A 26,114-nucleotide genomic window follows, 5' to 3' on the forward strand; every position below is an offset into this window, starting at 1 on the left:
TGAGGGCCAGCAGGTACTTGTGCAGCAGGTCTGAAAGAACTTGTGAAAATGAGTATTTCTTTAGAGGGAAGAAGGAAGAGACAGAGTAACTGTTTCATCTCCCTACACTCAGAAACTGATGAATAATGTTAATCACTAGAGAAGGAAACACAGATCTGAAGGAAACAACTGATCTGAAGATTCATGCGTGAATTAACTTAACATGTCTGATTCATGTCCTAGGGCTGCTGAGGGTACCACCAGGATTACAAAAAGAAAGTCTGTGCATCCCAAGTGTACTGTTTCACAAGGCAACAGAAGGTAGTATGGACCATTCTGGATTTACTATATATCCTTCCAAGCCACAGGAAGCACCAGAAATTAAAAAATTATAGCAAGAGAAAAGATTCATTGCTTCTCTTACTCTACAGAAAAAAAAAAAAAAGAATAGACACTAGGTGAGTCTTAAGAAACAGGGAAGACAACACTGAACGCAACATCCTGGTAAGGGTTGTCGTGCCCTAGTTAAAAACAGCATGCTCAGCCACAGACTTGTGCCCCTTCTGAGAGCAGACGCTGGCTTAGACTGTCTAGGGCCATGCTCTTTCATTCCTGTGGAAATCTTCCTAGTCTCTTTAGTGACTTCTTGTTTAGACTGCACTCAGACATTTAAAAGGATAAGGTTGTAAAACATGTCGTAATATAGGGAAAAGGCAGAGTAAAAGCTATCTTAAAATCATTGCTTTTTAAAATAAGTTTTATTTGAACAAAGGCAAAGTAATGACAAGTTGTCTTCCTTGATGGTAGGACGAGCCACTACAGCTGAAATCACATTTTCTTGAAGCATTTTTGCTGAGAAGAACTACATGGGGTTATCACTATTGCCATGAAACTCTCAAAAGTGTCTTTAAACTGACAGCATGGGTAGGGAAAGCTGGGAAGGAGACACCTTGGTTGTCATTCTGGATCCAAGCTCCTCTGCTTTGAGTCCTCTAAACCAGTCCTTTCTCCTCTTGCCAAGGCTGTAGCAGAGGAATGAATTTAGTTTCTTCTTTTCTGTTTTGGACATGACCCGCAGTGTTAGCAGGAGCAGTGCTTGCACAAGGACGAGAACAACTTTTGGCTCTGAAAGCTGGTGGCCGGCATCCTGCCTTCCCGGTTTTCAAAACGATTTATTTTCTAAGCTTCAGCTCCACGAATGCCATTCCAAAAGTTCGCTGGCGGTGAGCGGCAGGCAGGGAGCGCGGACCGGCTTCCCCGGCCGCCGGAGCTGCCAGGGAGCTGTCCAGCACCGCGGCGGGACGGGCGGCGGCGGGGCCGGGGCGGCCGCACCGGGAGGACGCCGGGATCGACCCCAGCCCTTTACAAGGGCACCGCCGCTCCCCACGAGGCCCCGCGGGGCTACCGACGCGCTTTCCCCCTTCCCCTTCGCCCAGCTCCACAGTGCAGGGTGGAGAGCGGAGCGCCCTTCCCGCCCTACTAGCAGCCGGCGGCGGGGGGAGCGTGGGCTGCCTCCGGCCCGGCCCTCGGCCCGCCCCTCGGGAGCTGCCGGGGCGGTGCGGGCGGTGCCGGCATCCCCCCGGAGCGGGGCAGCGCGGCCGGCGGCGGCCGCGGCAAGCGGGGCCGGACGCGACAGGAGGCGAGCGGCGCGGGGGAGGCGGCAGGAGGAGGAGGAGGAGGGGGAAAGGGCTCCAAACAACACGTGATCCCCGCGGAGCAGCGAGGGAGCCGGGGGAGGGGAGAGCGGGGCGGGCGGCCGAGGCAGAGGAGGGCAGCAGGCGCCGCCGCTGCCACCGCCGCCGCTTTAAAGCCTCCCGGCGCGGCGCGGCGCGGCACCCGCGCTCCCGGCCCGGCGCGGCGAACCGCGGAGCGGGGTCTGTGCCGGCCCCGGCGCGGCGGCTCCGCCGCTGCCTCTCGCCCGCCCAGGGGCACCCGCGGCCATGCGAGGCGGCCGTCCCCGCAGCCGCCCAGCTCGGCGCTGCCCGCCGCGGCTGCCCGCCGCCCCGCGCTGAGCACCGCCGCCGCCCCGCGGCACCATGTCCCGCCGCAAGATCTCGTCGGAGTCCTTCAGCTCGCTGGGCTCGGACTGCCCGGAGACGAGCCCCGAGGAGGAGGGCGAGTGTCCCCTGTCCCGCCTCTGCTGGAACGGCAGCCGCAGCCCCCCCGGCCCCGCCGACACCCCCTTCTCCGCCACCGCCGCGGCCACCGCCGGGGCGCGCCGCGCTCCGCGCCGCCGGCGGGTCAACCTGGACTCTCTGGGCGAGAGCATCCGCCGCCTGACGGCCCCCGCGGTGAGTGCCCCGCGCCCGGCCCCGGCCCGCCCGCTCCCCGCACAGACCCACGGCCGCCCCGCGGGGCCGGCTCCCTGTCGGGAAGGAGGCGACGGTGCCCGCGCCCCCCTCCCGGGCGGTCCCACCGAGCCGCTGGAGCTCGCTGCCTCTCCGTGCCCGCTTCAGCTGCCGGCTGCCAGCCCCAAAACCTGCGGGAGTACAGCTCCCGGCAGCCCGGTGCTGGAAATCGGGTCGGGAGTCACGCTTAGGCGCAGCTGCCACCTTGGCTGGGTTTATCATTTCTGCCGAGTCCCTTTCTGAATGAAAACAATACGGTAAAGTGCTTATCACAGGTCCTAGCAACATTTTTTTTTTTTTGTAATATATAAAAAGTTACATCTATGTAATGCATAGCGTGCACATTCTTCCTTCAGCATCGAGGGGATGCGAACTTACCTCATTTGTAGGGCTTCTCCGTACTGAATAGGGTAAAGCAAAGTTCTGGCTATGTGTTCAGAAATATTTCAGCAACAGATTTCCCTGTGCCTCCTGGATGCTCAGACATTCCTGACAGATCAGTTTCTTTAAAGTGGACTTTGAAATGCATGACTTAACGATTATCTGGATAGCTCCACCTGTAGCTGAGAGTCTGTGAACCGTTGTCCGTGTGCTAAAATAAGGAGTGAATTCAGGTTGATCCGGTAACATGTGGTATATCAGTTTGTAAGACTGAAATCCATGTCTCAGTTCTGGTAGATTAGTGTAAAATAGAAGGTTCTTCTACAGCCTTTCTGTTGCAATTGTGCTACACTCCTGTACGTACCTCTGTGAGCATCACTAAAATTTCCGCATAAAGTTTCATCTGCAACTGAATGCTTGTTTGGTCTCCGGAACAGTTAAACGTATTAAGGCATAAAACCTTAATTGAAACAAGTAGTCTTAATCTGCAGGACAACTGTATCTGATATTGTGGCATTGGATCATCGTTTTGCATTATTGTTAGCCAGCTTTGGAAATTACTTACTAGTCTCACCACCATCAACTATCAGTTTGTGTTAATTTTAATATACCGTTTTGTGTTTGGTGTTTATTTAAGTGGCTGGAGAGGAGTAGACAACCTGTTTAATGGGAGAAGTCAGTGCATTACATACCTAATAGTCATCCAGTTTAAGTTAAGACTTTTTTTTCCCATTAATTTTTTTTTCCTCTCCACTGAGAATCTGGTCTTGTAATGTTGGTATTAATAGATGATATCTAAGGTGACCTGTCTTGTTTTAGTATAAAAAAAAAAGCTATTTAATTTGATAATGATACAATGGTATAATTAGAGCATGTGTTACCCAAAATATTTGAAATATTCTGAAGTAGCTCAGTGCAGTATTTTTAGATAACCTTAGTATTTGTATTTCTCCAGCTTGCTATAAAAGACGATTTCAGTTTTACATCTGTGGTGATTGTCAAATATGTTTTCAGAATAAACACATTCTTTGAATTAAGAGATGAGGAAAACTTTGATAGATCTAATAGTCCTCTTTCCTTCCTGCTCCCAGAGAAATTTTGTTTAAGAATACAAAAATTTCATCCAACCTGGTTTTGATGTCCCAAACAACAGCTTCCATGGTTTCTTTGGGACGTAATTATAGCAATCCTTATTGCCAAAAAACGATGTTATTTTTAAATTTTAATGTGATACACATTGTTAAAATTTCCCTTTTTTTCTTGGCATTGTAAGTACTGCTTCACTCCCATTTTACACATTTTGGCACAGATTAATGTCATTAAGTCTAAAAGGTCATGTCATAGTTCTGGTATAAGTAAAGAACCAGGTCTCCTACCTTTTCATTTTTCACTCAGAGAAACTGCTGTTCAGATGCATTGTTATTTTGGTGCATTCTTACCAAGTTTTGGGGTACTGAATATGTGCCTTCATGCAACAAGTCTAGTTGCCATATGTCTGACACTTTGGATCTGATTATTTTTGCACATCTGCTGGTATAAATCAGGAATAACTTTAATTAGAAATAAAAACCATACTTTTCCTATGAAATTGGTGTCAAATGGCACTAATTTCTGTTGTTTGTAAAATTAGAAGACAAGTTTGAAAGGTGCATTGACAGGTGTTCTTTCTAAACAAAAAGCTTTAGTACTTTTTTATAGATGTAGGTTGACCTTCATTCCATAATACTATAGATATGGGTCTCTCTTAAGTATATAAACATATTTATGCACATACAAAAGTATATACTATATATCTAGCCTACAAGGTTTAATGTTTTCTTTTTAAACATGAATGCAGCAGTAATTTGTCCCCATCCCAACAGTTGAAGGATGCTACAGGTTCCTGATGTTTATACTGTTATACTTAGTTTTGTGCTTGCCTTCAGCAATGTCAAGGATCAAAATCCTCAGTAAAATATTTTTTTTGTGCTTTCACTGAGGAAAAATTCTGTATGTGTGTTTAATACTACTGTGCCATGGAGAGAGGGCTCAATGTTGTTTCAATGTGGCAGTAGCGGGGGGCTACAGAGAGCTGCTCTGGGCATGTGGAGAGCTTTGAACAGAGCAGGAAAAAGCATCCAAGGGGCAAAAGAGTGGTGGGTACTCAAGAGGAGTGTCTGTGGGGCAGAACAGCAAGAAGGCTGTGCAGGCAGGCTGCATCTTATGAGTGGTAGCGCAAAACTGTGTATGAAAATATTAGTATCTTCTGTGCAATGCATTCATGAGTTAGTACAGCTGGACTGTACTGAGAGATTCTGTAGAATAAAGTGCAGCAATGAAGTATTTGTAAATACAGTCAAATGCAATGAAAATATGTTATTGCATTTTTTATCACTTGTAATCTCGGTCTCAATTTTAGCTAAGTGTGACTTTGCACAAATACCACTTTTAGTGGAACCGTGGGAAAATGAAAAATGAACTTTGCTCTGTTGCAGCAAGGGGTGAATGCAACCCCTTCTACTTGCTGCCATAGAACAACTTCTAGCACTTTCTAATGCACATGATTTTGCAACTTTTCTCTTAAATTGATTTTTGGAGATTTTTTTCTCCTGCCGTTGTTATACTAGAGGATGTAGGGACCTGATCCACAATCAGCACAGGTTCATTTTATGTTCCTGTGGGTTTGTAAATGTTTCTGAATGTGCTTGGATGGGTGAAGGATTGATACTGTTCATCTGGAACTTGCTTACCGCAAACCCTCTCTTTTATGACAGCCAGAACTAGGAGGCTGATAGGGCTCACCTTCCACCAAAACAGCTGAGTTTTTTGAGGAAAAGTGTGTAGTGATGAGACCTGCATACATACCCTTCCATTGGCTGTGTTGGGGAAGGTCTGGGAAACAGGGTGCACTGGGCAGGGAGGCAGAGCAGCGGCAACTCAAGGAGAGGCAGCTTTTTGTCACAGCTGCACTCAACAGACTGTGCATGTACTGAACATCACATCAAGTTTCTGCCCTGCTGCCACACCAAGCACCAAGTTTGCTGAGTAATCAGGTGCACTGACAACAGGAGGTCAAGGCTCTGCCAGCAGCTGGGCACAGCCAGATGCCCCAGCCCGCAGGGTGGGGGGAATTGTATCGAGCCAGGGCGATGCTTAGCACCAGAGTGTGAAGATGATTTGTGGGACCAAATTTGGCTGCTCAGTGCAATAAACCTCAGGTGTTGCACACAGCTCTTGTGACTCCTTCAGCTCAAGAGATCATGGCCAACAGTGCTCCATGCATATTGCCCCACGTTTGGCTCTACCCTCTCACAGCCTTTCATCCCTGTGATGTTCCCACAAAGCTGAGCTCATAATTGTGAAGGCAGCTCCTATCCATTCTAAGGTGTTCCTAAACCACGTTTCTGACGGAGCATAGGTGTCCTCTGTCCTCCTTCATCTGAACCACTGTCAAAGGGTCTTTGGTTGCGCGCTCTCATAAGGAAAATCTGGAGCTAGATCCAGCTGCTGTCAAAACACAGTTGCCTTTGTCACTGGACTGGGTTCAGTTTATTGGAGATAAATAATAAAATCTTGGGAACTTAATAGCGATGTTGATTTACAACCTTGTTTTTAAGAAATAACTCAGTAATTATATGTATATCACAAGCAAATGTAATGATACATTTTACTTTTGATTCCAGCTTTGTTACTGTGTTCCATTTTAAAGGATGAATTTTACACCCACAATGACACAAATTTTGATTAATTATAACTGGAAAAGATGATACTATATGCTATTCATTATCAAAATAATTTTTTTCTGCCCTTAAGAACTCTGCTATATGGGAATGGTATCCTGGCACCAGTTGACATAGCTTGATTCTTTAGAAATGCCATTTAGTATCTTACTGAATTCCAGTTCCTTGCAGCAATTTTAACATTTGCTCCAGTTCTATCTTGACTTGTATCCAATACCAGGCTGAAAATAGAACCAAAATCAGAAAAACATAATTTGTCACTGATTTGAAAAGTCAAATACTCTGCTCTCATCTAAGAGGCATGGACTATCCTAGAGGAGCTGGGAGTGACTGGGCATTCATTTAGAGGAGACTGTGTACCCCCAAGCGCTGTACTGATCTTTCTGGAATGAGAATTACAGCATGACACAGCTTTAAACTGACTAACATCTACATTTGATTTTATTTTCTGAATGGTCTATGTAACGCATCTCTTGAAATATGGATATTATTAAGTGAAAATCACCTCTGTTATACTTTTCTGTTCATCTAGAATTATTCCTGCTATTCTTTAAAGGCCCAGTTGAAGACACATTAAAGCAAGAACATTTTTTTTCCTATTTAATTTAGGAAGCTGCTACTGGATACTGCCAAATAGTTGGAATTCAAGAATTGTCTTTTTGAATACAGCCTTCCTCCTGACAGTGGAAGAAAAGTGAACCTAAAGGCAGTCATCTATGTTACTGTGTAGGCTATTACTTATGTCACAGAACTGCTATAACTTCAAATTACTTAATGGCAAGTGAATCCTCCAGTGAGTGGAGGTGGGGTTTTGGCAGAGAAGTTACGATATAGCAGCTTATATCTAACCTGGCTCCATCATAAACCTCTACCACTCAGTCTCAAGGAATGCTGCTCCTTTTGGAAGCTATAACAAGTTGCTGCCACTAGAAGGAGAGGTAGCAAATTGATTTTGCATAAGATTTTTGAAAAAAATTTGCATTTGAGTATTCTGAGCTCCTTATGACTCACATTAACCCACCAGGTATAGCTAAGCTCTGCTGTTGTAGAAATGACTTCCACCTATCTTTATGAATGAAATAAAGTAATGTCAAATGATATTCCATATCAGTGGTGTGATGACCTTATTCACCTGATAGCCCAGGCTGGATGAGCTTTACGAGTAACATCCTTCTCAAGAATGTGGGTGTGAAGCATGAAAGTGGTTCAGAAAGGCACATCCAATGAGAAACTTTCAATTCCAGCAGGCAAATAGGATGATTTTCTTTTTTTAAAGCATAATAAAATCAGACTTTTGCTAAGTATCATTCAATTAATTTATAAACAAAGTCACATGAGCAGTCAATAGCCAGTCAATCTGTTATTTCATAGCGTGGAATAGAATTGTAGTGTCTTAAATGGGATCATTCTGGAAAACTTTAATCAATATAAGCATCATAATTGGTTTTGTTTGTTTGTCTTGTTCAGTATTCTAACATTTCATGCAAGGAAAATTCAGCCTTGGCAAATAAAATATTAAAAAAAATTTAGCTGCACCAGAAGGCCTGCAGCACTGAAGTATTGCAGTATTGACCTAGAGGTCATTTCATTGAGGGTGAATTTGAATATTTGACATCTAGTGTTTAGATTGATCATAGCAATATTGGGTTTCTTAATGTTTGTGCCGTTCCAGGCTGAAACTTCCCTACAGTGCTTGGGAAAAAAATGTCTCAGTAACATTCATACATTGCAGGCATCTTTGCTGCCTGGAAGCTGTGAGCATATCCCTGTGGAAGAACAGGCTTGCCCACAGACAAAACTGACCTGCTGGCTGACAAACCAGTGTGGCAGCACCAGTGTTAATCCCACAAAATTGATCTAAATTGTTTTGAACTTCTCTGCCTGTACCCTGGCCAAAGTGTCCAGGTGCAGATAGAGAAAGACATAAAGTAGATGAGAATGTCATGATCATTAATATATGCCCCTCAAAAAGCAGTGTGCCCTCATGGCTACATCAAAATGAGGGTGAATGTCCTTCATTTGAAATTGTGTGAGCAAAGCCAGTTACCACCTCGCAGTGGTTGGGTGTACTCTGGTAGAATGTGTAATGTTAACACAGAGGAAAGCCCTCTTTTTCCTTCTACCTCTTGTGCTATTGTTAAAGGCTGCTATAAAGTACTTTGAGTAAAAGAAATTGTTCCATCTCATATCCAGATTCTTTCTAGATGTGTCTGTTTGCTAATTCTCAGGCTGTTTTAAAATTAAGCCAAAAATTCTGTGGATTGTGCATAGGTTTCAAAGGGATAAATACCTTTGCAGATCTGCATATGAAATTAGGTCCAGTTATACTGAGAAAATTGGTTCTTTCTCTGTCTCAGCAGAAGCTATTCCTTGAGAAGGACTGCCATGTAAAGCCTTTCATTTCCTATCAATATGCTGGAGTAGCACTAATTATTATACAGTGTACACTATTATGTAGTAGATGTTAGCTTCATGAAAGATGAACATATAATATTAGCAGTAGATCATCTGTTATATTTTTACCTACTGAACACATTCTCTCTGCAGCACGGAACAGATCTTCTATCCATTTCAGACATGGCAGAAATTCAAAGATGAACAAAGTGATCCCAGACGGTGTTATAAGGGATAGCACCCTGAGATATTTATCCTTCACTGTCAAGGAGTTAGACTAGATGATCTAATAGGCAATTTCCATCCATAATGTCTGTGATTCTTCTAGTTGAAAGGCAGCTGGGGATGCAGAAGTTATAATTTCTATTTATTATTTAGTTCTGCTTTATTTCTTCACAGTGTTTGCATTGTTGTTGCTATGAAATAGTATTGGGTAAAATTATTAGTCTCAATGTTATTTATTAAATTAAGGGCATTTTCTCAAATGTGCACAAGTATTTCTCTGTGGAGTATCCCTGTTTGCATGAACTGAGGAGCAGAATGGTCTCAGGTTAATCTACCAGTAGTACTGAGCTCAGGCGCTTCATCCTCACCTGGTCCCATGTGGATCATTGTGAGCTGTTGCAGGGCAGCTTGTTTTGTCTCCAGCTGTTAGTCATCCTGCCCTGTATACCCAAAGAGTCCCCTCCTGGGGATTCTGCATCATCCTCTCGATACCAAATCTGGTGCTAGTCATGGGGATCTGCAAGGAGTTGGTGCTTTTATCTAAACTACGAACATGTGGAATTGGGAAGCTGGTGTTCATGAAGAAAAAATAAATTTTTAGCTCATATACTTGCAGAGAAAAAATGAGTGCACCCTAAGTATTCAGAAACCAGAGAGCAAAACTATATTTTTTCCTGATTATATTATCAGAAAGACTGAAATTAACCCCCCAAAGATTATTTATTTTTTATATTTTCAGATGATTGCTTATTTTGAGACTCTGCTTTCCATTTCGGATTTCTGTCTGTTCCCTTTTGTTCCATTCTCCAACTATTGGGAATGGGAAAGGGAGGGATCCTGGCTGTACAGGACCTGCTAGGAGGCCTTCCTCTTTTCTGCATCATCAGAAAATTGTTGGATGCCAAAGGAGCCTTCCTTTTCTTTTTGGATTCTGCTTTTCCCTAGCTGCATCAATTTCAATGCTTATCTCTCCACTCCTGACACTTAAAAATGTTGACAAGCGTTTGTCTTCAGCTGGAGCCTTGATTCTTTGTTTAAAACCACTTTAATTCAATATTTTGGTGACCAGAAGGACAGGGAGAGAAAGTTTTTCACTGCTTATATGATCATGGGATAAATATTTAAAAAAACCATTCTAAAAATGACTGTTTTGCCATTTATCTTTTTTTGGATGGGCCAGATGCACATCTGCTCATGTGTGCTGAGAGATCCGTAATCACCTATGCACAAAGACTTGACTAAAATTGGTTTTGAAATATGAAAAAACAAAAAGTTTTTCATTAATGAATGATCACCAGCAGTGGAACTGGCAATTGAAGTCTTACGCATCTGCTGAGTTTGTGATTGAACTCTTCAAATTTGAAGCATTTATAACTTTCAGCTTCAAAGTGCTGATTTGGCTGGGATCCATGGTATCCTGCCTCTCCTGTATGCAGAGGTGCAGATTCCTCTAAGAAGGCCTTTGCAACTCCTCAGGGCACAATAGGCTGGAGGAGCCTCCTGACCTGACAGACTTACTTCAAGAAATTCTAATAGAAACAAAGTGATTTCTGACTGAGCCTGTTATGCTCTTCAGTACTTCAGCTTCCATGTTTCAAATTTTAAGCACTCAAGTTTTTAACAGCATGATTGCTGAAGCTCTTCTGATGCTCAGCTAGGAATCATTTAGCTTTTACAAAATCTTTGAAAATTTGTTAAGGTTAAGGAGGAATTGTCTGTTTACTGGACTGCTCTCTTGGCTCTGGACCTTCCTGTTCCATAGAGTCTCTTTCTTCCCTGATCTTGTCTAGATATTCTTAGGATGCAGAAGGAATGGGATGGAGAATTCGAAACTGCATTTATGTAAATTTAGACTGAGTCATCTGGGATACTGTGTGGAGTTCTGTCACCTCAGGGTGGGGTTTGTCTGTCCTCACTTAAACATTAAAAATGCCGAAGTCTAAAGCAATCACTCAATGTCTTTTCTAGACAAAAGAAAGAAATGGGTATTTATAAAGACTGAGTCCTCAGGCGTGTATTAGATGCCAGCTGTAGGATGAAATGAATCACTTTGGGTGCCTACAGTTGGGCAGATGAACGCTACCATTTATTTCTGAAGGTGTTGCAATCAAGTGAAAGACATTTCACAGGCAACAGAAAATGGCTAGGGAATAGGCTAAAGTCTCTGTCCTCTAAGAAGATTGGAAAGCTTATGTTTGATTGCCTTAGGAAAGACATTTATAACAAGGGATGCAATTAAAGTGGAAGATCTTTTCCTTTGTCTGCAAAACTGAAGTAATGAATCTGCAAGAAGGGAAAATTGAACTAAGAAACAGAAAAAAAATGTACACAATGTTTAAACTAAAATCCATTTTCAGAGGAAATTGTCTGAGTTAAAAAAAAATAAAAATTTAGGAATATTTCAAGTTCATTTAGACAAATATCTTCATAAATATTTTCTCCAGTTAGTCACAGAAGTGGTTTTGAGGAGTTATTACTCCTCTGTCTTCAGGACTTGAACTGGTTTTGCACTACTGGAAAGCAAGGTGAGATCTAGAAAGAAAGGCAGGTTTTTTTAGGAGTGCATCTTGTAAACTGTGGCAGCTGGTGGAGTGACAGTGGCTGTCATGGCAGGGCTGCCACTGTCAGGATTGCTGTCAACAGCTCTGGTCATAGAACTGAGGTACCAGGTGGAAGAGCTGTAGTAGATAGTGAGCAGGCTGTACACATTAGGGAGGATGGACAGGTCTTTCCAGACACCCTGCAGAGCCAAGAAACTGAGCTCCATGTTGAAAGGAAGGAGAGAGAAACAGAGATAACCTTTGAGAGTCAAAGGTGGAAACTCCCAAGGTGGAGGAGGTTGGAGGTTTGTTACTTCTGACAACACAACTAGGGCCCTATTCCACCTGTGATTTCAGCAGTTACAGAGAAGGTAAAATGCCCTAGGAAAAGGTGGAAGAGATGACCTCCCTTGGGATGAGACAGATAAGCAGAGCCTCAACTCTTAGAGGCTTCGAGAAAAGGAGGGTGGTAGGTATCAGAAGCTCTCTCCTGAAGAGACAGAGGCACTCATCTGCCAGCCTGCCTTGCTGTCTCAGGTTTACTGCTTGCCAAGAGCTCGCACATATGCATTGCAAAGAGGCTGTCAAAGCTTGTTTGTCTCCTGGACTATGACCCCTGCTGCTCATCCCTGTGAGCACCAATGATAGAGCCAGGGGAGACCTGGAGAGTATCAGAGGTAACTACATGGCTTTGAGTGCAAGGGCAAAGGATGTGGGTACCCAGTTGGTGTCTCCTTGATCTAGCTAGTGAGGCGGGAAAGGCTCTGGTTGTAGCAGGCACATCTAGTGAGGCAGTCTGTAGCTCTGTTGGTGGTGTTGCTGGCAGGGCAGGGCAGGGCAGGGCTTTGATCTCCATGGACATGGAACAGGCTCTGAGGAGCAAGGACTGCTGAGCAAGAATGGCATTCATCTGACAAAGTGAGGCAAGGTCTCTTCTCATTGGCTGCACAACCTTGTGAGTGAGGTTTCAAGTTATGTTTGTTGTGGAAGGGTGTTCATTCTCTGAAGAGTGAGCAAAAGATGGAAAGGGCTCTTGTGCTCACCTCGTGAAAGCAGCATGACTGGCAGCCCATCTCAAGTGCCTGTGCCCAAACACAGGCAGTATGGGGAGCAAAAAGGTGGCATTAGACATCCTCGTGCTGCCACTGAGCTTGGACCTCCTGTGGGATTTCACACATCCTTGTGTGTAAGGGCTCTCAGGATGTGAGTTCTGCAGGAGATAGACACAGGCTTTTCAGGAAGGCCGGGCTGTGAAGCTGAGGAGCAGGACCTGCACTCTGTGCAAAGAGGTGGCAGCAGTGAGTGGGCACTTCCTTTGAACAGAGCAAGGTGGCCCAGAGCATGAGAGTCAGGAGCACAAGACAGATGAGCAGGGGTGATGCGGTGGTACATCTGCTGCACACTGTCTGGTCAAGAAGTGAAAGCAGAGGAAGCCTTTAGACAGCTAGATGAAGCTTTGAAATGGCAAGCCTCATTACTTATGGGGGACTTGAGCCAATTCAAAATCCACTAGAAGAGAAATAGGTCTGAACACAAGCAACGCAGGAGACTTTTGGAGTGTGCTGAAGATAATTTCTTAATGCAGGTGATCAATGAGCTGACAAGGTAGGAGTACTCTGCTGAAGCTATTACTCACAAATGAGGAAGAACTGGTTGAAGGTCAAAAGGCTGAAGCATCACTGGCGAAAGTGATTATGACATGCTGGAGTTCAAAACACTGAGAGGGGTGGGAAAGACAAGTAAGTGGACTCATACTTCAGGAGAGCAGATTTTGGCTTCTTCATAGGTCTTTTTGGCAGGCTCCAATGGGAAACTAGCCTGTAGGGTAAATAGGTACAAGAGGCTGGTTGAGCTTCGTGGGCCCCTTGACACTCTCCTCAAAGCACCGGAACAGTTAATTTGTTCAAATGCAGAAAAAGATATCAACATAAGTGGGAAGCAGTCACAGGATGCCCTCAAGGGATATTGAGGCATTACCTGAGCCTGCAGGGATGGAGATAGGAAAGACTGCAAGTCTCCCTCACTCCAGTCACAGGAGGGACTTGATGACTAGAAAAGTCACACCCAGCATCAAGAAGGACAAGGAGGATCCAGGGAACTACAGACCAATCAGCCTCAATGCATGGAGAGGTTATGGGAGAAGTCCTTTTGGAAGTCTTTTCTGCACAAAAAAGGACAATAAGATGGTGACTGGGAACAGCCACATTTATACTCTTTATCAAGGATGGATGGTATCTGACCAACCTGATTGAATTCTGTAATGAGATGACTGGCTCAATGATGAAGGGATATTGTCTACCTTGACTGTTGGAAAGTCTTTGACATGTTCTCCTGTACTGTCATTAGAGTCAAACTGGTGAGATACACACTGCTTAAGTGCATGATAAGGTACATGGAATATTGACTGGACCTTAGGGCTCAAAAGGTCCAAAGAGGCCATTAGAGTCACAAAGTCAAATTAGCAACCAGTCAACTCTGCATACCCTTCAGGGATTGCTACTGAGGCCAGCAGAAGACTACCAGGATGTCAGGGATGGAGTGTAGGACATCTGAGAGGCTAGGGAAGCTGCATCTATTCAGCTTTTCGGAAGAGATAGCTTTGGGGGTATCTTGTTGCAGTCTGCAGTTGACTGTTCGGGGTTTCCACACAGATGCACAGTGGAAGAAGGATGAGAGGCAGCAAAGCTGCAAGATCAGCTTCTTAATTAAAATCAGAGTTAAGAAAAAAAAATGAAATGTCATGAGGGTGTTCAGACACTGGCATAGGTTTCCCAGAGGGGTTGTGAGATTGCTATCCTTGGAGACACTCAAAACTTGTCCGGAGAACAACCTGAGCAACCAGCTGTAAATCAAATACTTTGAGCAGGAGATTGGACTAGAAGACCTACAGAGGTTTCTTCAAACCTGTATGAATCATTGATTCAGTTTTGTTTTACGTTTATTCTGACACATTAGAGTTAGCCATGGCCTGATATCTGAATTCAGAATTAGTTTGGGGAAGTCCTGTGGTCTCTGCCATGCAAGAGGTCAGTCTGAGTATCTTCGGTGTTCCCTTCTAACTTATATATTGTCGTTCCATATGGAGTTTGAATGTGATCTGGTATGACAATCCTTGGATTAATTTACAGTTAACAATAGCATAATTTGCCCTTAGAAAACTGATGTGACTATTACTTTTGTAATGCATACCAAATATTAGTAAATCATTCTAATCAAGGAATTGTTGACGTTTAATTGTTTAGGTATCAGTCACTGGTTTACATTACACTAAATCTTTCCTTTGAAGTGGCCATGAAGCTTTAAAACCTCTCCAGTAAATAAGTATCACTGGGTACCTGAATGGCACAGACTTACATTGCAGTGGAGGAGGTTGTATGGTTAAAAGCTGTCTTTTACTTCCCTGAGTGGCAGAACTATGCTTCTTGGAGAGCTGATGTGTGTCATGCTCCAGGAGAAGGTTTAGCTATTTTACCTCCATCCAGTGGAAATATTTCCTACTCATTCTCTCTCTCGTGGGCAGTGCATTGTCAGTATGGAAGAACTAATACACCAAACTGCCCTTGTAAGCAGCTGTAAGTAGGTGTCCTATCTCTTCTCGCTGTTTTGTTTAGTCATGGCCCTGGTTACAGAATTACATCTACAGCAAAATGACATTCACCAGTGATGAAATATGGCAAACTGAGAAGGTGATAATAGTGGCTTTTAACTGTGCACAGCAACATGCTCTAATAATTCATGTCAGAGACAAAAAAAATTTGTGACTCCTCGGATCAGTTTTCAATACTGGCTCTGAGAACATTACTCTGTTTATGACCCATGTTTTAATAGTAAATCCTATTTTTGTCTGTACTTAATTTCCAAGATTTGATAGGAGTTGCCAGTGAAAGGGGTGTGCGTTCATGGGATTGTATGAAATTTTCAGACAACCACTAGGCAGTTGATTTAGCTTTCAGAGGAGAAAGGTACATGGGCTATGTTTTTTTTTTCCATTCAGCACTGCAGAAGAAGGGGGATTTACTGATGAATAAGCTTGGGACTAGGAAATTGCTTGTACAGTTAAATCCTGAGGTACTCAAAAACCATTTCTTCCCGGTAAGGGGTGCAGCATCTGTGTGTCAGAAATGAGAAAGGCAAAACCAGTCCATTGCTCAGGTACTGTAAGCTGCAAAACTTCCTGAGAAAACAAGAAGCTGTTTTCCTTCCTTTCTGCTGTCATACCAAGCATTGCTGCCTTCCATATTACTGTAAAAGCACTTTGAGAGAACCAGAAGGGAGCTTTAATTAGCAGTCAAACATTTTTATTATTCCTTATTTCATGTCAGAGGAGTAACTGATGGAGTACTAATGTTTTGTGTGTAGGAGTGGGGCTGAGGGAGATGCTGTATAGAGATGGGAGAAGGTAGCTCGCTGGTCTTCTTTGCTTAAAGCTATTTGCTTTGCTTTGTTGCTGGTGTGGGAAAATACATATTTTCTGTGTGTGAAGAGTGGATTTTTCTGCCTGCTGAGCACAAGAAAGCTTCTGAATCACTGTGAGAACATGCCATGAAATACATGTGTAGCCCATTAGGCCTAAAGACTTCAACACCTGCTGTACCCCTGAGAAGGGGATAATTTTTTGATGTGTGATATTTTCATTCCTGTGGTGCATCCATTGTGTTTTACAAGAGAACATGTAACTTTTAAAGCCTTTTGGCACAGGTAACTGAGCTCCCACAGAGAAGTAAAGTAATTATCTGCAACAGAGTTAACAAGAAAAACCTCTTTCAAGGTTTGCATCTATTTTGAGCTTGTTTTTGTTCACAGAATCATAGAATAGCTTGAGTTGGAAGGGTCCTTTAAAGGTCATCTAGTCCAGCCTCCCTGGAATGAGCAGGGACATCTTCAGGTAGATCAGGTTGCTCAGAGCCCCATCCAACTTGATCTTGAATGTTTCCAGGGATGGGTCATCTACCACCTCTCTGGGCAACCTGTTGCAGTGTTTTGCCAGCCTCATTATAAAAATCTTCTTTCTTATATCGAGTTAAAATCTACCCTCTTCTAGTTTCCACCATTACCCCTTGTCCTGTCACAACAGACCCTGCCAAAAGTTTGTCCCCATAATTCTTATAAGCCCTCTTATGCACTTGTTAAGTGCATGCATTCCATACACTTGAATTCAAAAGGGTAGATAATTTCTTATAGTTTGGTATTAGAAAGAAGTTTTTGCAGTTGTACAAACCTAACATAACCTGGCGTACACATTTTCTTCCTGCCATTGTCAGAAAGATACCTCTTCTGCAAACTCATGAGTAAGAGTAGGTAGAAAGCTCAGCTCTTGAACTGCTGAATCTGTAGGTCACTAACAAAATCTGAGACTTTCAAAGATGATTTTGGTTATAAATCTCTCAGATTTCATACAAAATAGTCATTTTGGAAGAATAATGTTTTGCCAAAAACGACTTGGAAAATTCAAAAGAGAATGGCATGGATATCACATTTCCTTTATTTTCCCAAAGGTCTCTCATGGATTCATTCAAATAATAATACCCTTAGCAACAGTAGTAATTAGAAATAAACATATATATGCACATAAGTATTTTGGCTAACACTGTAGTAGTATTAATAATAAAAATAAAAACATTATGCACATATGTAGTTTGTTGAACATCTATTAAATAAAATAGCATAGAAATGCTTGAAGGATGTCATGATTTTCTTTTGATGAACTTGACTTTCCTGATAATTTGAAAGATGACTGAAGAGTCATAGCTTGTCAGGAAAGTATGCCATAATAAATTGCATCTTTTAATATTCTTTATTAAAAAATGCCCCAGGGAGCATATAGAGTTTGAAAAACTCAGTGTCTTTTCTTGGTGATACTTTCATCACAAAATAATAGCATTTTCTGGCAGACTATTTCAAGTTATTTCAATTAGTAAGATAATTGGTGGGTGATAGTTTTTGAGAGCTGATAGTGAAGTGGTTCCTTTGTTATGTGCAGCTAGTCATAAGCAGTATTAATTATGTCACATTGTAAAATTCATTCCTGTTTAAATGAAGTAACATACAAGGAATGAATAATAATATTTCATATCCATTGTTGTGTTGGGTGTATGGCAGGTAGAAGATGAAGAGGAGTAAAACTGGAGAAAAATAGTGTGTTAAAAGATCTGTTAGTTGAACTGTGCTATACTTCCCTAATCTCACAATACTTTAAATTATTCTTTCCTAGCCTCAGACTATTCGGCAAACTCTTCAAAAGACACTGCAGTATTTTGAGCATCAAGTTATTGGGTAAGTGTTAATGTTACGTAGTGAAAGGTGCATGATAACGTTTTGTTCTGTGCCTCCCAAGTCACAGCCTTTATGATAAGATTTTTAATTTTATTTTTTTCTCTCAATTCTTAGAGGTGCTTTGAAGTAGCAATACATACTCTGGACAGTAATGATAAGCATCTATTTGGTCCTGCTTCTATACAATCCTGTCAGAAGGTGACTGCTTAATGAACTGTAATGTTTCTTAAGGAGAATAGGCAATGTTTTTCAATCATAGAATAATAGAATACCAGATTGGAAAGGGACCTTAAGGATCATCTAGTGCAACCTTTATTGGTAGAAGCATGGTCTAGACAAGATAGCCCAGCACTCTGTCCAGCTGAATCTTAAAAGTGTCCATCACTGAGAGGTTTAAACCCTTTGTAACCACTTCTGAAAGGCATTTGTTGACTTTGCATTTGTATAAGGAGATGCTATAACTTTATTACCTTTTTTTCTGTAGTTACAGGGATGCAGAGAAGAATTTTCACAATATATCAAACAGATGCTCCTATACAGACTGCTCTGGCAATGAAGAAACTGAGGATGTCTCAGGAATTCTCCAGTGTACAGCTAATGTACTTGGTACGTATTTTTTCAAGGGAATTTTTTTCCTTTCATTGAAAAGAAAGTTTACCACCTGTCATAATGGCAACAACGAAACAAGAAATTTTTGGTCCAACAAAGGAAATTTAGGATGTGGGCAGCTACATACCAGTGCCCTGGTATTTTTCTCCTTTTCCACCTACATTTTGAGCCTTTAAGACAATTCAGACTGATTTTCAGTGGAGCCAGTGAAGGTGGCAATACCTAGTGATTAAAGAAGTTTCAAAGGCTTCAGGCAAATAGACTTACTTCTGGACAGGCCTTGGAATTATCTTGAGTGTTTTTATAGGGATTCTGCAGAACAACAGATACTTTTATCATCTGTGAGCCTGGTGGAGAGAGGGCCTGAGAAACACAAAGTAGCATGTACTTGAGACATAAAACATTCTGGAATCTTAGAGAGATTTTCATCAGCAAGAAGCACAACACTGAAATCTGGCCATGTATGATAATTTAAGATATAATTTAACTTCCATGTCAGGGAATATGGTGAGGTGATACTCTGCTCACATTCTGGTCTGGGCCATTGTATCCTTCTGACTTAAAATCCTTTTGGAGGTATATGCATTGCATATCTGTCTATTCTATCACAAACTGTTAAACAGACTTAGTACGCTCTGTGAAACAGCAAATGTTCTAGATGAGAGATGACTGTGTTTCACTGACATTCAAAATTCCTTTTTTTTTTGAATCAGGTGCCTTATTCTGCAAAATGCTAGGTGCTGTCAGGGATGTTCTGCGTGCCTGTAACTGCTGCTCGGAAGAGATGGTACTTGGTATTTTCCGTGTTTGGTCATGGAGGGAATTTAGAACAAATTAAATTGTAAATGTGTCCGGGGTTAATTACCTTTTTCTATTTTAAAATAATGGAATGCTAATTTTTCCAAAACAATGCTAAGAGTGATAAGGCAGGACTCATGCAAAGCAGAAGTTTTCATGTTATCAGGTGCATATTAATATTGTAAGAAACAAAACTAGACATTCAGTACTTATTTTATTATGACACAAAGTACGTGTTCTAGAGAAACGCTATGATACTTTTTCACCTTTATTATGCTTTAAAATCAATATATTAGTACTAGTACCGTTAGAATGGCTGAGTAACATGCACCTGTTTCTTCAGTGGTATCCTTACAGTGCATGTGTATTAGGGCAGATTGGATTTTTGGGATCAAAGTGTAGGGATAATGTCTAGGCATTACTGACCTGGGAATTATTAAATTTGACTTTGTTGAAAATTAGTTTGAAGACACTTATTCTTGGAAAAGCTCACTTCTTGAAGAATGAATTTGACTTTTTAGCAAAAAAAGATTCAATGTGAGCAAAACACTGAGATAATTTAAAAATAATACTTCTCCCTATCTAGGACAGGAACCTAAGGGAATGAGCAGTAAACCCAGCTTCTTATTTTAATTGTAACTCCTATCACAACAGGTAATAATTAATGGAGGCTGCGTAATGAATTCTCACATATGCAGTTATTTTTCTGGTTGAATAAGGATTGGTGAGAGCTGCCTCTATGAAAGAAGGATGTAACCACTGGAGTGTGTACCTAGAGCAATTGGCATTGCTGAGGCAGGAGGCAGGCATGAATCTGACTGTGATGAAGGCTAGAAAAACTGTTGAACCAAATCTGGCTCTTAGTTTCTTTGTATGAGCAGTAAGAAGCACTTACTGTCTAGGGCTGGAAGAATGTTTTCATAAAGATGCTTGGAAGCAAATTCTGCTCTCTGACCTTAGATAATGCCAACATGATTCACCTCTCCTGACCCTCTAACCAGCTCTGAAACAGTCATTTGGCATTCCTTATTCATCAGAAGACTGCAAGTGCTGAGATCATTAGTCAGTTTGGAAGACTGTGAACAGATGCTTCACACTGTGGTCCTGGTGCTTACACTGCTTACAGGAAAGTACTGACTGCAAGCTGTACGCTCAGCTTGGTGCATGTGATTTATCATGTATGAATACTGCAATTTTCCTCTTGTCAAGTCATGACTAAATTGTGTCACCTTCTTCCTCCAGTGGAAGGATTCTCCATGTCTCTTTGCTGAGTTGCTCCTGCTACAAGTCTAGACATCAACAGAACTCTTCCTGCTTTAATCCACTGTAATTAAAGGGAGCCATGTCCATCATGTTCACATGCTGTGAACCATGTCTGACACCAGATCAATCACACAGCCTTCCTTTATGATCACAGCTTTGGAGGCTGGAATATTTAATTTAACTTTTTATCCTTTCAAAAATAGTCAGACAGCTTTATGAGAGACTCTGCTCTCTTTAATTGGTGCGTGCACAGTTTTAGAGTGTCCTTCATAAGCATATAGAAACATAGAATCATAGAATCCTTTAGATTGAAAAAGACCTTTAAGATCATCAAATGCAACTGTTAACCCAGCACTGCCAAGTCCACTACTAAACCACGTGCCTGAGTGCCACATCTACATGTCTTTTAAGTACTTCCAGGTAGGGTGATTCAGCCACTTCTATGGGCAGCCTGTTCCAGTGCTTGACAACCCTTTCCGTGATGAAATTTTCCCTAATATCCAATCTAAACCTCCCCTGGTGCAGCTTAAGGCCATTTCCTCTTGTCCTGTCACTTGTAACCTGGGAGAGGAGACCAACCCCCACCTGGCTACAACCTCCTTTCAAGTAGTTGTAGAGAGTGATAAGGTTCCCCCTGAGCCTCCTTTTCTGCAGGCTAAACAACCCCAACTCCCTCATCTGCTTCTCATAAGACTTGTGCTCCAGACCCTTCTTCAGCTTCATTGCCCTTCTCTGGACTTGCTCCAGCACCTCAGTGTCTTTCTTGTAGTGAAGGGCCCAAAACTGAACACAGGATTTGACATGTGGCCTCACTTGTGCCAAGTACTGATGATCACTGCCCCAGTCCTGTCATCCAAGGGAAAATCAATTGACAATACGCTGGAAGTTGGTTAACAGAGAAATGACAGCTTCTAAAGGGAGCCTTTAGAAAGTTTCTAGTTGGAAAATAAAGTATTTCAAACAATATGCACTGGTATATTCTAGCCTGTTGACACAGATAAAGCTTTTAGCTGGCTAGCCAAACTGCGTTCAGAGCAGATTGATGGTGTTAGTTTGAACTTATTTTAGAAATAATGATAAGAAAAAGATTCCTATGATGAAGTATGTTATGTGGATGACTACCACATTTCTCTATTAGGTGACTATAAATTTATACTGAGGGATGTTAGAGAGAAAAATTGTATCTGAAGATATTTCTTATTTGACCTTGGGCAAGTTTTTATTCTTTCTGTGCCTCCATTTCCCATCTGTATAATGGAGATAACAGGATTTTTTTAATCCTTTATATGTCAGTGGTATTCAGATTTTAACCTTCTTGAAGTAAAGACATGTTCATACCACCGGTACATTCAGCATTTTGAACAATGACAGCAAATCTTATTTGGGACTGCTTTTGTCCTCATAATTTAAAATAATTTGATTTCAAGTAAGATTTGAGTGTGCATTTTTACTTAACTGTGGTCAGAATAAAGTAGAAAACCTTCATGTAGCTGCAAATTAAAACTTTGGCAACAGGAATATAAGGATGAAAACTTTTTTTCGTGGTCTGTGATTACTACTGTAAGGAATTTATTTTAGGACATGAAGTCTTCATGACCTGTCTGCTGTTTATTTTTTGGCAGATATTCCAAGGTCTGTGCTACTGAGCTTACAAAGAAGTAGCGAAATGCAGAGTTTCCATTTTTGAACCCCACTCTGTACTTCTGATGGATCACATTATATTTCTCATGTCCCAAATACACCAGCCAGATAAAAATTGTACAGTCTTCACCTCACCTCCTCCAAACACTCTTTTCAGAGACTGCACACAATTAATGTAACCTTTATGGACATGAACTATTTTTCACTCTTTAATCCTTCACAGAAAAAAAAAAGGAAAAGTTTCATTACAGCAGTTACCTATCTTCTTTTTAACAGCATCTATATTTCCTTTGGAGCCTCTTCGCATCTTTCTGAGGAACTCTGATCTGTCACAACTTTGATAGTAAAACTAATGAAAAGTAACCTAAATTCATAAATACTTATAAAAAGAGCTGTTGTACAGATTTGCAAAGGAGAAGTAGCTGTTTGTACCCAATCTTTAGTTGCATGGAATTGTTGTCTTTGAAAGCCCATTTGTGTATTAGACTGCTATATCTAAATTGCATGTACTGCAGCACCGTGCTAGATATACTGTATAAATAACACTTTCAACACCTTGGTCACACAGCCCAAAATTACAAATGCACTTCTGTCAGATAGCTGTTTCAGCAGTGAGGCCTAGAGAAATAATCTTACCTAACTTGCTTAAGATACAAAACCCATTTTCTTCCATTTTTTTAATTCAAAGAATTAATTAATACAACAGATTATTTTTCATCTCTTTTAAAAATTCGACTCCTAAATTTTACTACAATGACCTCATTTTCCTTAAAAAATGGCATATGTCAATGGCTGCTAGGTTAACTCTGCATATGGTCTCAAGTATACTGCAAGAATTTTTCCTGTTAGGCATTCTTAACTAATGGGTTAATAATGCTCCTTCTCCTGTTTTTGCTTCTGAGAGTGGTGTGAGAACTTTGCTTGTCTGTCATTTCTAAGTGAGTATCTTTCTGGGCATCTTCTGTTTGGAGGATGATATGGCACAGCATCAAGGATTCCCTAATCCCCTGGTGATAAGTTATGTGGAATCCCAGCCCAGAGCCCTGTCCCATCAGGGAGATAAATCATGTTTCTGGATTCAGCCTCCTCAAGCCACTGAGGAGGAGATGGAATCCATTGTTAGTGTAGGGTTATAGAGAATTCTTTCTCTGGGTGACATTTGCTTGTCACTACCAAAGAAAATATGTGTCGCAGCCTGCTTTAAATAGGGCAAATCACTTCATGCCTAAATATATATTGCAGGGCTATTCCTACATTTAATGCAAAGGGCATAATTGTATAAAAGTCATTTGTTCTCTGTACATTTATCAAAGTTGAAGATTTGTGTTTCCTTTATGGAACTAAGAAAATCTCATCTCTTATCCAAGGAAATGGCATGAAGCTTTGTCAGGGGAGGCTTAGGCTGGATATTTGGAGAAGGTTTTTCACCTAGAGCGTGGTTGGGCACTGAACAGGCTCCCCAGGGAAGTGGTCACAGCACCAAACCTACCAGAGTTCAGGAAGAGCTTGGACAAAGCCGTCAGGTACATGTTGAGATTCGTGGGGCTGTGCAGGGCCAGGAGTTGGACTCTCATCCTGATGGGTCCCTTTCAACTCAAGATATTCTGTGATTCTTGATATTGCATTTTTAAAGAGAATAAATTTGGATCATTCTGGTAACTGTTAAATAATAACAGCACATCACTGCTGAGAAATACTACACTTTAAGAGGCAGGAAATAATTGAAAAGGAAGTGTCAGGACAGATATTGGCATACCATGAGGTTAGACCAGGTGATGTATTTGCAGAAGGTGGACAAAGGTTTGGCGCACTAACTGATCAGGAGGTGTTTGAGAACTGTAAATGCTTATATATTTAAAGTATATAAATTACTATCACTTTGTGCTAAGAACTGCAGATAGTCATTAGGATGCAACTAAATTAGAATACACAGCCTGATTTATAATTAAAGTTGTTGGTTTACAAACGACGTAAAAGGAAATGTTACATGGCCCAGAGGACTGGCAATACTAATGGAATTTAATAATACTTTATCCTGGGGGGTCTAAGCTATACACACAGGGCTCCTGTTATTTAGCAGATGTTACAGTGCACTGGCAACACAAAAGTAATCTAAACAAGAATCACATAATTCATGTGATTTCAAAGCTGAGATGAGTAGATCTAAATTAGAAAAGGACAAATGTTTATGCCAAATGGCCTTAGACATCCCACTCTTCTCAAATCAGAGCTATTTATTGTTAGAAAACAGATGAACTACCAGTAGATAATGAGCAGTTTGAAGTTATGATGTGCAATAGCATCTTGCAGAAGCCTATTTATGAAGACATTCTGGCCATGATTCATTGACTAAATGTAGGTGTTTGTCATTTGAGGTGTTGTGAGGTATTTTGTGGCCTCTGTCAAACCTTCAAAAATGTGTAGGTCTCCCTTGAGTCCCATGCCTTGGCAGATAAAACTAACTGTTAGTTGTTTTGTAGATATCTTGCATGCCTTATGAAGACTGAAGGAGCATTAGATTTCTATGTTTAGCCAGCTGAGTTGAGCCTTTTATATATGTGAGGAATTACAAGAGATAATTTTGCATTTCATGGGTAGAGTTTTTAGATTTCATTACAATTTTATTCATTCTAGGAGGTGAAATTCTGCTCCCTATATCAATTCAAAGACATATATGCTTAAATTTTAATTAAAAAAAAAAAGAAAAAACACTATTCTTAGTGCTATTTGATCTCTCAAGTTAGCATGAAACAAACTGGATCTGCCTAATTTTTAGGAATTGTCAACCTAGTGATTGCAGTTTTCATTTAATAATGGTACTTGGTACTGTGCAAATATAAGACGTGAGCTTTCCAAGATGTGGTGGGTGACATAAAATGATGATAGTCTAGCTTCAGATAGTTTGGTTTTGCATGCAGAATTGGCTGCTACTGAAAGCACTATATGGGGGGAAAAAACCCCTCCATTACCTGTTCTTAATATCTCATCTGAGCTTCCTACGTCAACAGTTTGGAGCAGAATCTTTTATACATATGCTTAGCACAGATGATCAGGTCCTCCCCAAGAGGCGACAATACAATGATATTTCTATGATTGGTCAGAGGACAGGGAAAGAAAGCACCTCATTAAAAGTGGATAAAACAAATATTATAGGTGAACAAGTGTGAGGAATTATTTTTAACAGTAATTCTCATTTATGTTCTATGAAATCTTGAAAGATATTCAGACCCTATATGTTGCTGTAAGAGAACTGTAGTACAAATTTTACAGTAGTGTCTCAATCATATGTAAAGGTATAAAATGTTGCTATTTTATTTATATAAAAGGTAAATAAATTTATATAAAAGGTAATATAAAATATCATCTGGATTCCCAGGATGAGATAAATTCACAATCATAATGAACTAAGATCAAAGCCTTTTATACAGTAATTACATACTGGTACTAGGCTCACTTAACATTGCTTTCCCTATCATCTGAAATTGTTCTTTGGAATTCTGAACTGCTACCTGTCTTTCTGTCCAAAAGGCTGTTTAAGGAAAGATTTATTCCTGTCAAAAATCTCATAATTCAAAAACATTTAAGAGATATTTGCTGTAACTGAAGGTGGAAAATTCTTCTTCCATTCACAGTATGAGGTGTGGAATTGCATATTGAATTTTTCCATCCCCTTAAGGTATGATATTTACAGATTCTTAGTGAGTACCTCTGAAAAAAAAAAAAAGTACTTTTCTGTGCCAAAGGAATCAGATGCTGGCTGCTCTGCAGCCATTGTCTTCACTTTTAGGAAGAAATGGATAGCTTGTAACTGCTTCTGCATACTCTACCAGTTAATGGATTACTTCGATGTTTTTATTACACTATTCATCTCTGTTTGTTTCTGAAAAGCCTATGATTTGTTGTTTTCTTTATGGAAACAGATTCCTATCTAATTTCCCCTCTTG

At 41.3% G+C, this 26,114-nt stretch overlaps 1 protein-coding gene across 1 annotated transcript in view; it reads left to right on the forward strand.

Annotated features, from left to right (window-relative positions):
• The first annotated feature begins 2,015 nt into the window (after positions 1–2,015).
• The window catches only part of GUCY1A2 (guanylate cyclase 1 soluble subunit alpha 2), a 136,192-nt gene continuing 112,093 nt past the window's right edge, over positions 2,016–26,114 (forward strand). Inside the window, exons 1-3 of the mRNA XM_032678916.1 lie at positions 2,016–2,270; positions 17,798–17,859; positions 18,344–18,465. Of these exons, the coding sequence (XP_032534807.1) occupies positions 2,016–2,270; positions 17,798–17,859; positions 18,344–18,465 (439 nt within the window). The remainder of the gene's footprint in view (positions 2,271–17,797; positions 17,860–18,343; positions 18,466–26,114) is intronic.

The sequence above is a fragment of the Chiroxiphia lanceolata genome, chromosome 2, assembly GCF_009829145.1.
Source record: "Chiroxiphia lanceolata isolate bChiLan1 chromosome 2, bChiLan1.pri, whole genome shotgun sequence".
In the NCBI taxonomy this organism is placed as follows: Eukaryota; Metazoa; Chordata; class Aves; order Passeriformes; family Pipridae; genus Chiroxiphia; species Chiroxiphia lanceolata.